This window comes from Pempheris klunzingeri, chromosome 4 (genome assembly GCF_042242105.1).
Source record: "Pempheris klunzingeri isolate RE-2024b chromosome 4, fPemKlu1.hap1, whole genome shotgun sequence".
Lineage (NCBI taxonomy): Eukaryota > Metazoa > Chordata > Actinopteri > Acropomatiformes > Pempheridae > Pempheris > Pempheris klunzingeri.
In genome coordinates, this window is record NC_092015.1 from 8,556,260 (window position 1) to 8,569,168 (window position 12,909).

The 12,909-nt window shown below is 40.6% G+C and overlaps 1 protein-coding gene across 1 annotated transcript; it reads left to right on the forward strand.

The window, feature by feature from the left end:
* The first annotated feature begins 250 nt into the window (after positions 1-250).
* On the forward strand, positions 251-11,660 carry tada2a (transcriptional adaptor 2A). Its single transcript, XM_070829157.1, has 15 exons — positions 251-336; positions 840-946; positions 1,033-1,092; positions 1,176-1,267; positions 1,958-2,115; positions 2,569-2,657; positions 2,931-3,003; positions 3,131-3,194; positions 5,182-5,225; positions 7,808-7,918; positions 9,029-9,100; positions 9,629-9,761; positions 10,192-10,235; positions 10,568-10,647; positions 11,148-11,660. The coding sequence occupies exons 1-15, from the start codon at positions 312-314 to the stop codon at positions 11,331-11,333; spliced, it is 1,338 nt and encodes a 445-aa protein (XP_070685258.1). The 5' UTR covers positions 251-311; the 3' UTR covers positions 11,334-11,660.
* Positions 11,661-12,909: the final 1,249 nt, after the last annotated feature.

The following is a 12,909-nucleotide window of genomic DNA, read 5'->3' on the forward strand; positions in this document are numbered from 1 at the left end:
GGGGAAGTTGCTTTTTGGGGCTCCAGTTCAAAATTGTGCTTAAGTACTGTATTTGATCAAATTAATCAATATTACTTTCCACCAGTGGGAAACATATATCAGATAGAAAGGTCATGATGGAGGATATGAAAAAGATTAAGACTAACAGGAGCAGGATTGTGGTGGAGGTCTTGACAAGCTGCAGGAGTGAACCACCTCCAGCAGATGGCGGTAATGCAACGCTGATGAAGCTAGCTAGCTGCGCTTTACCCTCGAAGAAGAAGAAAACGAAGGCACCGATTCCGGTATTAGTTTTGTTAAAACGTTGTCATATGGACCGTTTGGCGTCTTTTGGGAGTAAGTATTGATAGTATTATATAGTGAAATGTGACCACTGCAGCTTTGAACCAAACACTCCGCTCCGTTCCTAAGTTATCGCCGGTTAGCCACATTAGCTCCACTCCAGTTAGCATTGCTTTGCTAACGTTAGCTTACAGCTATATTTACGTCCACACGTATTTGTCAGCCTTTTGAATACATGTTGTTGCTTTAATAAACAGCCCGTCGTTTGGTTTCTAGTTGGATAGATCTCCGACATGCCCATAAACTGAGATAGTTGAATTTACCTTTCATAAGCAGCGTTAGCATAGCTAGCATTGAAGCTAACCTTACATGCTCAGTGGTTTGTTTACAGGAGAACATAAGCAGTGGTTGGCTCTAACTTTTGGCTGCTTTGAGAGGACACTGTACCAATAGCCTTGTCTAGTCTGTAAATAATAAATGCGCATGCTTAATTAACTAATGTTCCCCTGCTAGTTTGCCCTGCAGGTCCTCACTAACCTTTAATTTGTCCATCTCAGATGATCCCTTTGATAAACCACCATGCAGAGGTTGCTCTTCTTACCTTTCTGAGCCATACATCAAGTGTGCAGAATGTGGACCCTCTCCCTTTCTTCTCTGCCTCCAGGTTTGTGCTTGACAATCTAAATGTTATTAGAGCTCTTGTTTATGCCCTGACCACTCAGCCTGACGGAAATGAAATTATTGTTTCAGTGTTTCACCAGAGGATTTGAATACAAGAAGCACGAAAGTGATCACAAATATGAAATCATGGTAAGTACAGTCAAAGTTGTCAGCATATATGTAGTCTCGCTCACACACACACTCACCATTTATCCTCTTCAAACATAATTCAGACATCAGATTTCCCCGTGCTGGAGCCTGGATGGACGGCACAGGAGGAGATGGCCCTGCTGGATTCAGTCATGGACTGTGGCTTTGGTAACTGGTGAGTCAATTTGTTTGTAGCTGTGACCTGTACCTTGTAAGCCAATGTGTTGGTCTCAAAAATAATAGTAAGTATTGATGCTCTGATGGAGGCTTGCTCAGGCTAAACTTTCTTAAAGATCTGTGTAAATTTCCCCGTTGTGGGACTAATAAGGGAATATTTTATTTTAGCTTAGCTTATCTTATTTTATCTTATCTTAAATACAATTGAAATATTGTATCATATGATATGTACCACTGCACTCCTGAACTACTCACATGTTAACTTTTGAATGTTTGGCTCATAGAAATGTGAATTTTCTAATTAGTGTTATTAGTCTGACAATGTGCAGCTCCTGGCTGAAAAATAATTACTGATAAAGTCTTGTGACATGAACATTTTGGGACATAATAAATGGACCCACTAATTGGTTGCAGTATGTCATGACTTATGATGAATCCTCTTTTCATTATGAACTCTTTTAATTAAGTATTGTACTATAAATGTGCAAAGCATTACTTTTGTCAGTATGTGTTGTTATTATTTAGATGACTAAAATGTCAACCAAAACAACCAACCAAAGTGCTCTGTACTATGTGACATATTCAGAATATTTATAACCAGGTGGAATTATTCATATACCTTGGCAGACTTTCTTTGAGTTATTGTTCCACACTAACACTTTTTATTTGTGCCATTTTTCTCCTGCAGGCAGGATGTGGCATATCAGATGCGCACTAAAACCAAGGAGGAGTGCGAGAGCCACTATATGAAGAATTTCATCAATAACCCGCTCTTCTCCTCCACTTTGCTCAGCCTCCGGAAAACAAAAGACTCTCGCTTTGCAGAGGGCGCTATTCCTTTCAAACGTCAGTATTCACCTTATCTGCCATCTTCATTTTTTCTTAACTGATACAGACAGAATAAGACACAGCAAAAGCCTCTGAGTTATTCTGCACTTACATCTCCTTATAAGTGTGGTCCCAGCCATGAATGAAACAAAATGTCACATGAAGCCTGAAAGTCACAGACCAGTTGGACAGAAGCAGTTGGTGATTCAGGAACTTGTCTAAGGTCCTAGCAGGATTCGGGTCTCCATCTGTCGCTGTGTTTGACAAACATGTCACTGTCATGTTCATGCAGCAGTTGGCAAACTCAAGGCAGAGATGGAAACTAGTTACATGACTGTTCTCAGGATTGCTATAAGCATTGGAAAACTAATTCTTGAAAGAAATTTGCATGCGGGATATTTCTTGTTTTCATGTGCAATAGAAAGATGTATGCTTAAATTTGGGTGTACTTGTATTTTGCTGCTATTACAGCCACTGACGATCCTCCTCGACCCACATTTGACTCTGTGCTGTCTCGAGACATGGCCGGATACATGCCTGCCAGAGCAGACTTCATGGAGGTGAGGGGTTGCATGTGTCCCATACTTCATCACATATGTGCTAACACATGAATAAGCAACCGTAACGGCCAGTAGGTGTCTCATAATTAAATGTTATTGAAACCGTGACTCATGCCTTTATTGTTGTCTCACAGTATATGACTCATCCCATCTTTTGCTTTTACTCACAAATTGTTTTTGATTATGAGCGCTTATCTGGGATCATTGATTGGCTACAGGTGAACTTAGATCAAACTGGCAGATGATTAAAATCATTTTCCATTGTCCTGTTAGGAGTTTGACAACTACGCAGAATGGGATTTGAAAGACATCGACTTTGTGGATGATGACTCAGACATCCTACGCGGTGGGTAGAATCATAATGCTTGTTTTTATTGTTGTTCGTTGACTAATGGGAGATGATAATAGTGTGAACCACATTATTTACTATATGATACTCCCTTAATTGTGTCGTGTATATTGTTCTGTTTCAGCACTCAAACTCTCAGTTGTTGATATATATCATTCAAGATTAAAGGAGAGACAGCGGAGGAAAAAGTAAGTCGTTTTTTAATTCACCAAAAACACGGGTGCAGTATTTATTTATTCAGGCTAAAGTAATGACCCCTGTCTGTCAGTAGATGGCATTATAAGCTTCTGTGTTGACCTTTTGGAGCCTCATTTACCACCAGTGCTTCTTTATGCTCCCAGGTCGAATTAATGGATTTCATACTGAATTAAAACTTACAAGGCAAACAACTTTAAACCCCATGTCTGTATCTTCTTAATATTAATGAATTCATAATGCTAATGCATTTATTATTTCTAATCTAAACTTTAATGTTTTGTTGAAATCACTTTTAAGACACAAGTCCTGGGAGACTGGGATATTTAGGGAGTCAGCAGAGTGTTTATAATTGCATATTTAAGCCTTTTTTTAAGGTGTTATTACAAGCCACAGGCAGTCATTCAGGTGTAACTCAGAAGCTGCTGGAACTTCAATTCAAAACTTAAATACTAAATCTGGAAAATGTGTCTGTCTCCTGATGAATGCTGTGCATGCCAAACTGTTGGACATTTTGCCCTGTTTAAGGCTGGCAAAGACGATGTTCTTACTGCCAAGGACTTTGGAAAATGTTCATTATTAGAATATGTATGTTGCACATTTTCTTCATTTGGATTTCAGAGAAAGAGTAATGTCAGGCTGTAAGACTAAATAAAAAAGTACATTTCAAGTTTAACTTTAAAAAAAACGCCATTATTGACATAATTTGACCTTTTTAATGTAAATGTGACTTTAGAGCTTGAAACATTTGGTGGATTAAACAATGAATTGATTGAAAATAAACTATTAAGTAATTTTTATTGTTAAATAGTTATTTGCCATTTCTCATCTATGAGGCTGTGCTGCATTTATTTTGTCTTATTATGTGATTATATTAGATACACCCAGCTAAATGCAATAGTTCTTCAATAAATCCTACAGTCATTAAGATTAAACGGCTCAGTCTGATGGAACTGTTTCAGAGAGGTCATCCTTACAGCTGTTTTCTATTGTTTTGTCCAGCACATTTATATCAGTGAGGATAGACTAAATAATAGAAACCCGTCTGTGGAACACAATACAGATCCTAAACTGGATCTTTCAAAATGATCACACAGTTGAATCTACACCTATCTAAAACAGTTTCAACAAAAGCTGAATATTTTAGCCTTCATGAGGGGAGGATTTATTGCATTGACTGATGTAACAGACTGCAATATTTTTAGCTAGATTTACCTAATAAACTGGTAATTGAGTGTACTTAATTAGGATTTGGCTATTTGGTCAAACAAAGCTAACAGAAAACTTGAATTTTGAAGACTCCGTCATGGCCTTTTGGAAATTCTGATTTTTTTTCTACATTTCCTGACATTTACAGATTAAACAGTCAATGTATCAATGGATGATGAAAATGCTGGTTAGCTGCAGCCCTGTTTGTCCTGCTGAATTTGCATTCCTCTCAGTTTGCACGCTTCCTAGAGAATCTCTTCCATCCTCAGCTTGTTAGCTGCCATTCTTAGACATACACAGTCAAGCCATGCTGTAATGCATCCATCACTAAATCAACTTTGATGAGTTCCTGCTCCCCAAGCATGATGGAATGGCATGTCAGGCCGGGGAGGCATGTGTGTTTTCTAGTTCCCTCCCATTTCTGTGATCCTTGTTTTATCTCCGTAACTTGTAGCTTGCCAGAGAGGCTTCCAAGCTCGTGGCACGGTCCAACACCCTGACCTTTGACCCCTGAACCTCAGGGAGCACTTTGAGGGGGCCCTTTAAGCAATTTGACTATATCCTCAAAGCTAAAAATATTGAACAGATTTCACCCAGCTGCTGTGTAAAGGACACATACCTATATTGGGTTTTCAAATGCCAAAATGACTTCGTAGACTGTAACAGCCAAAATACTTGCGTATGAATAAGTGCCAGGTTTAAATTTGCAGAGACACGGCAATTAGAATATCAATTTGCATAGTAATAAATCAAAATCTCCATTTCCTTCAGGGTAATCCGAGACCACGGCCTGATCAACCTGCGGAAATTCCAAAGTAAGTCCTCCTATGAAACTCACACAGGCTCAGCTGCGACAGCATTCACAGCAACTGAGGGGGACATTTGATATCTACCAGCTAAATCACTACTGAGGGTTTCTATGGATGCATGCAAACAACTCCAGAGTAATAACCACTGTTAACCCCCGTGGCCCCTCGGGCAGTTGAAGTGTGGCAACTGACAGAGCTCCTATTTACAATCAAGGCTGCGAATAGTGTACAAGGGCTGTGTGCCATGGAATAATTGCTTCACTGCAAATAGATCCTCTTGCGATGAGCGCTGCTGCCATAATGACTGAAATACAGGGGTCTTCATTTATTGATCCACCTGTCACAGGTTGGATTTCAGCGAGCTCAATAATGTAATTCTTTGCATCTCTTGGGTTTTTCATTAGAGGTTAGACAGACGGCGAGGGGCTACTGTGAATGGATTTTTCCAATTAAACCCTCTTTTCTTTAAACTATGCCCCACCACCCAGCCCACTGTTATATCTCCACGTGTTGCTCTGTGAAATTGGCTGTGGTCTGGGACTTGAAGAGTTTCTCCCCTTATGTTTTATTTATGTATCTTCCAGCCTCCAGTTAGCCCTCCTCCCTTTTGCCCCTCCACTCCCTTATCTCTCCAGTCTTTCAAGACAAAAGGGAACTCAGAGTAGCTGTAGAGCTGCAGACTGGTTGTCATGGAGACTGTCAAAGATTGTGTGTCTCCACGGTGTGTGCTTGTGTGTGTGTGCGTGTCCGTGTGTGTCACATGCAATAATGGAAGCAGTATCCGAGCCCGGGAGGCTCACAGTATCATGTCTCAGTAACTGCTGGAGGCAGATTGACCAGCGTTGTTGTTTTAGGGCAGCAGTCTGTCTGAAGTCCTGTAAGAGCTTGTTACTTTAAATGATTCAAGTCTGTGTTTTCATGTTTTTTTGTGCTCTTGCTGTTGAATGCAGGCAGTGTTTGTGTCCAGCCACATAGAGGTCCAGTGTTGACGTCTCCTTAGAGATGTGGACAACATTGTTCTGTGTTCACTGTTTTGTTCGGAGCATGACTTCATGTGTTTATCCTGCGATGGCAGCTGCTAATTAGCACTCGCATTCAGGAGCCTAATGAAGGAACTTGACCGACGCACACACACACACATGCACAAATCACCACTCCTTTCACACCCACACAACAGCTTTCCTCCTCAGCTTTGACACTTGTCTGTTACTCAGCAACCCGGCCGATGCTTTGAGACGAACACAACAAGCTCTTCAGAGTGTGTATGCCTGTGCTGTGAGTTAAGAGGTGTTGAATACACATCGTTACTGTGCGAACCATCTTGAAGGAGGGTTGGTTTTTGTTGCAGCACGATCTGATGGATTAATACATTTCCCCTAAATGCAAAACACTTGGATTTGCTTACATGAAAATGTTGATCCAAAATGAGCCTTGAGATTCAAGTTCATTGCTGTTGGATAACTTGTAAAAGAAATTGCAAATTGTTGATTACGTGTTACGTGGTAAATCGCCACCCATAAGCCCCACAGAGTCTTAACAGCAGTGAGATGTCATTCTGTGTAATGCTTGATAATTGTCTAAGTCTTAATAATTTACTAAAAATTAGCTGTGGTGCAGGGGACAGTGTAGCAAAATAAAGAAATATAAGATTGGGAATTTGAGGTTAAAATTAGGTGTGTAATAGAAACAAATACACAAAAACAGGTCAACAATAATGTCACTAACAGCTGCGCCTGATCATCATGTCAAAGGTAGAATTAAAGCTGCTGTTAGTCTTCACGTTTTTCAGTTATAAGCTTTATCAGCTTGTTGGTTATTTGATGAGTTACTCAAGATACATAGAGAACTGTTGGCTGCTACCTAATAAATTTGCATGGTAAACCACTGCCAAAAATGGTTTGTTAGAGATGGCTGGTGTGCCGTCTCATTTTTCGCCATGCCAGCCATGTCAATTGGTGCAGACAGAAATTAAATTATTGGATGGATTTCCATGAAATTTGCTATACACATCCCTGCTGAGATGTGCGTCATAATCCCGCCCTGCAGCAGTCAAGTGCTGACCGACAGTTAAAGCTAGCAGATAGCAAATAATAGTCTGTTTAAACACTGGAAAAACAATATATACAAGCTGAGCTTACAGACGGAGGACGGTTCTGTTCAATATGTTAAATGTACAGCGCAAAGGTTTCAAAAATACACGAGTATTGAGAGTGAAGTGCAGTATGATCAGTGGTTTGAATAAAAGATCCATACAGTGCATTCTGTAGCTCCCCAGACAGCAGCCTGAAGGTTATAACACAATACAGCCACGGAATGGCTGTAAGACTAGATAGTAGTATTATTTACATGCCCGTGAAGCCAGTGTTGATTCAGAGCTACATGTTAACAGTTGTTCTCTGGTGTAGACAGTGATTTTTGAAGGAAATCAGATAAACAGAAAGAAACGAAATTACTTCACTTTTCCTTGAATGCACCAAACATCACAAACTATTGATGTGTAAACGTATTTAAGGGGGTGGATCGCTCTTTCATATTTCTGTGTTGTATTTATTTGTATCCTCTCCCACTCACTTCTCTCCCTCTTGCAGTGCTGGAGCGTTGCTACCCAAAGGAGGTGCAGGAGCTGTATGATGTCATGAGAAGATTTGCCAGAGTGGTTGGACCAGTTGAACATGACAAATTCATCGAAAGTCATGCACGTTAGTACTTGGCTGAGTGCATGTGGATCTGAGCTTTGAGAATGTGTGCAACAGTCACAAACACTGAGGATTCATTCAACCAATTCTTGCCAAACGATCTGATTGTGGCTTCAAAGGATGTTAAAACATGAAGCATCCACTATTAGCTACTATTATTCCACTATTAGCCTTCACAACAACATCAGTGCTCCTTGACATAGATCCTCCAAGTTTCTGAAACTCTACTGGAGGGATGAACACCATTTTCCAATAGATATTCTCTCATTTGGAGTTTTGATGATTGTGTAGAGCGACATCTAACGCGGTACTCCAACATCTTCCATATGTGTTCAGCTGGATTGAAATTGGGTGAATGTGAAGGCCACAGTTTGATTCACATCGTTTTATTTCTACCAAACCGTTTAGTGAGCCCTCACCCTGTATTTTAACATCTCCATACATTATGCTTCCTTACTCATTTAGCTGAGTATTTCCTTACAGTAAAACCGTTTTCTATTTTGGGAAACACACACACCTGTTTTTCTGGTGGAGAGGCAAATGTAAGTCCAATATCCACACTGCTTTTAACTCTGTTTTCACCAACTCTTGAGGGGAATTGTCTGTATCTTTAGCTGCTAAATGTTCCATTAGTTCACCCGCTAGTCGCTCACTTTCTTTTTTTGAGAATGGTGAGAGTGAATGCTAAACAATGAGCCAAAACTCTAAAAAGCTCCATAAAGTAGAGGGGAGCTGCAGATCTGAGAAGTGTTTTCCTTTGTTTGCGGTCTTTATGCTAAGCTAAGATAACCGGCTGCTGGCTGTAGCTGCATATTTAACAGGCACAAATGAGACTGGTCTCAATCCTTTCATCTAAGTCTCTGCCAGTGAGGAAATAAGTTGGCAAAATGTTAAACTTTCCTTTACATATGTCTATTCCTTGTCCGTGTTGGGATAAGCAATGATGCTTTCGACTTTGGATGAACCCCTCACTGTATGAAGGTACAAAATGCGAATTCGTTGTGTTGGATGAAGTGTTTAAACAGGTGAGACTTGAGCTTCGGCCGGGTGAGTTCATGTAACTCTCTTTGTAACGGTTTTTACAGATTTGCCTTTATCTCCTTCTCCTTTCAGTGGAGTTTGAGCTGCGGAGAGAGATCCGCAGGCTGCAGGAGTACAGAAAAGCAGGGATCAAGTCTTTCTGCAGTGAGTCTGGTTTGACCTTTTCACTCCTCTGTTCAGCAAAACTTAATTTTAAAGTTGCATGCCTCAGCAGGGAAAATGTATTCATATTCAGATTTGAGCCACGCTTAAGTCTTTATTTGGAGTCTGGCTCTAAATTGTTTTAATTATTTTTTGCAGCGGCACAGTTTATCAGGTCTTTGAATCGTTTTTGGAATTACAATGTTTGGCTAGTTTGTTGATGCATGGTACACAAAGGAAAGCTTAAGTGAATATTTTACTGACTTGCTATATCAGCCACTCTTTGAATAATGTCAGAGAATTGCTGGTAGAATAAGTACAAAATCAGAATATTCCCTTTACATAATGAATTATTTCAGTAAATTAAGCCTCACTAATTAATTGAAACCAATATTGTCTCACCTGAGAACTGCCAATCATCACTTTCAGAGTTAATCACTAACCTGAACTAAGGCATTGGACTACATTTGACCCAGCATACTTTTTTTTTTTAATCCTTTCCTGTTGACCTCCTTGTATAACCACTCTCAGGTGCCAAGGTGTATGAGCGGGTGAAGCGAATGCGGGAGGACGAGCGGAGAAAGCGGACCATGTTGTGCGACGTGCTGCAGTACATCCAGGATGGCAGAGCCTGCCAGCAGTGGCTCAGCAAACAGGCAGCAATGTGAGCCTCCAAACCTCCTGCTTGTTACCCAGTGTGTAATAGAAGGGCTGGTGAAGGCGTGCTCCCCTGAGACGCTGACCTCTGTCATCACACTGAGCCCCAGGCGTGCTGAGATGAATAGAGCAGACGTTTATATTACTGTGCGTCCCACTTCAACCTCAGTGTCTTCTGTATTTTTAGTCTTTTCAGTGTGGCACTGCTCTCGCTTATTCATCCAGTGCCTTTTTCTTTGGGTGGCATCCAAGTTCCTCTAATTATTGTACCTAAAAAAAAATAATAAAAAATCTTGAATGCGATGATTCATTTTTTTTTGGATGCCGATCCTGGAGTGAGAATAGTGAACAAAGCCCAGAAATGCAGTGTGTAAGTGGGACGTGTGTGCATATAAATAAGCTTGTAGAGATGCTAACACTTTTCTTTCTGATTACAGAGATGCTGGCATCACTCCAGCTGTCACAACAATCACAGTTTCAGGTACGAAGCTTCTCCCCACCTTTTCCTCTGTACTCCCTCCTCTCTGTTGTCTTGGCATAGCCCCAGGCACAGTCACATTAATGCAGACGCTCCTCCATAAATACACCCGAACAACAGGCCCTTACATACATATTTATCTTGCTGTTTTTCCCTTTTAAATCAGCTGCCTTTCCTTAACCTTTAGAGCACAAATGGGAGGCACACTCCCACACGGCTATATTTACACAATTTGCACACCGTAAATATTTGTTCCCCTGCCTCTTCCAAGCAAAGGAATTAACTGCATGTTGTCAGCCTAGCGTTAATTTATCCGAAGTGTCTGTGCTCCACAGCAACAGGTAGGCGGAGCGCCCCTCCTCTCAACCTGACCGGACTGCCGGGGACAGAGAAGCTCAACGAGCGGGAGAAAGAGGTAAAGCTCCCTCTAATCTGCACCAAAAGTGTCATACAGAAAGACCGCAGTGCGCTTCAAGTGGTGTGGATTGTCTGATGGGTCATGCAACTACGTCTAAAAGCGAAACTGTTCCGAGCGGCCACTTATCTCTCCAGAAACTGCGGGCCAGATTTATTGCTTCAGACACATGCGTCTAATAAACAGCCAGTCGCACAAGGCTGGAGCTGCAGTTTATGTGCCATTTTAGTTTGCAAGGTCCATCTCTCTTTACTCTGTATGCATTTAAGGGAGAATCACGCAAATAAATGGCAAAGGCATTTTGATAAAGGTTTATTATGTATTTCACTGGTTCTACCAAGGTCAACGAAGTTACTGCAGTCAGTTGTGCCTTACAAAAAACACTTTACAAAAGCCACGAGGAAGGTTGTAGTGGGGAAAAAAGAATTGTGCCACTGAGTCTGCCTTAAATAAGACATTGTATAAGATTTCATTATTAACACTTTACTTTGTGTTCATAGCTATGCCAGGTGGTGCGGCTGGTGCCAGGGGCCTACCTGGAGTATAAGCAGGCGTTGCTGAATGAGTGCAGACGGCAGGGTGGCCTGCGGCTGGCACAGGCCAGAGCACTGATCAAGATCGACGTCAACAAGACACGGAAAATCTATGATTTCCTTATCAAGGAGGGCTACATCACTAAGGCCTAGGAGCGATTGATTTGGCCACAGATGAGACTGGATTGTGGTCAGTGACTTTTTTTTTTTTTTTTAACATTTTGTCTTATCTTGTGACGTCATAAGCCTGTGTTTTTGTAAGAGGTTCAGATTGTTGCTGCTCGTTTGAAATTTTGTAACATTTGGAAGGTCTGTTTGTGTTTTTGAGGCTGAAATGTATTAAAATGGCAAATATCTTTGTATAATTCTCTATCAGAAGAACGGGGGTGTCCTGTTCCTCTGACAGAATCTAGAATTATATTATTATTAAAATGAGAATGTATTTATTTCTCTTGTCATAAAATGTTTATGAAAAAACAAGTTGGTGTGAATGTTGATATTTTATCTTATAGGCCCTTTTTGGTACTGAGATGTTGGATGATCCTTTTATGTTATATGTCCCATAGTTTCCTGTAATTTAATTGAAATGAACTGTGAACTATGAAACTGAATTCATAGGAAAGTGAAGGCAACGATAGCTTTGCACTAATTATAAAGGAAATGGAGACAGTGTACAACCAGTACCCTTCTAATTAATTAATTCCAATTAATTTATAGTTTAAGCAGACAACCTTTTAGTCTCTGCTCATCAGAACATGCAAAAATGTGCAAACATAGAATTCAACATATTAATAATGAAATCATATTCACCCTCGTTAAAACAGAGCTGTTATTTCAAGAATATAATACTTAGAAACTGTTCATAAACCTAAAGAATTAAACTCTTAATACCTTAAACACCCTTTTTTCTATCATGCCAAAACAAATAGTGACTCGCTACCTTACTTTTAACAACTTCCTCAAAAAGATATAAAGGTATAAAGCTTCATCAAATGTTTATAGGTCAGATTAGGGTTGTTCAGCATCTAATTTAGCTGATAAGAACAACTGGGAGAGTCAGAGTTGCTGTCTTGACACCAGACGGTAACTTTGTGAACTCACAATATATTAATCCTCTTTAGCTCCAACAACAACAAATTTGTCTTTTCCTGTGTGAATTTTCCTGTTTAAATTTTCATGGATTCCCGTCTATGGGTGACCACTAGACGTTTCCAGATGATTGATAAAACGGAGGGACGTTCAGGCCTCATTGTTCAGTCATAAATTTCAGCCTGTTCACTGCTGAGCATTGTCAGTATTTTTGAACAATGCTCCACAGTGACGGAGACAGTTAGTGGCATCAGTGACTCTTTTCTGCTCTCCTTGTCGTCTCCATCTGTGGACGTGTGGGCGCAGTGTGACGTGGGTGAACTGATGAATCTAACACAGGCAGGAGGCCACAGGCCTCTGACAGGCTTATCTGAGTGGTGAGTAGCCGCCACATCGACCTCATCTAACAGCCTGATTGTAACGGCAGATTCAACCTTTGGTGATAAGGGTGCCAACGTCTTAACTGAAATACTGAAATGCAGAGACTGGATCTGGATTTAAGAGGATGTGAATGAGGAGGAATTCAGACTTTTGTTTTATGCCTCCATGTGTCTTATCAAATCAAGGTTCCACAACAAACGCGACGCGGCAGATTAAATTACTCCTCTCACTTGTGCTCATTTCACAGATGCAGTTTTCC

Coding starts and splice junctions, on each gene's coding strand:
- tada2a (XM_070829157.1), top strand. CDS start 312: ATGGACCGTTTGGCGTCTTTTGGGA. Junction 337..839: donor CCGTTTGGCGTCTTTTGGGA/GTAAGTATTGAT, acceptor TGTCCATCTCAG/ATGATCCCTTTGATAAACCA. Junction 1,093..1,175: donor ATCACAAATATGAAATCATG/GTAAGTACAGTC, acceptor AACATAATTCAG/ACATCAGATTTCCCCGTGCT.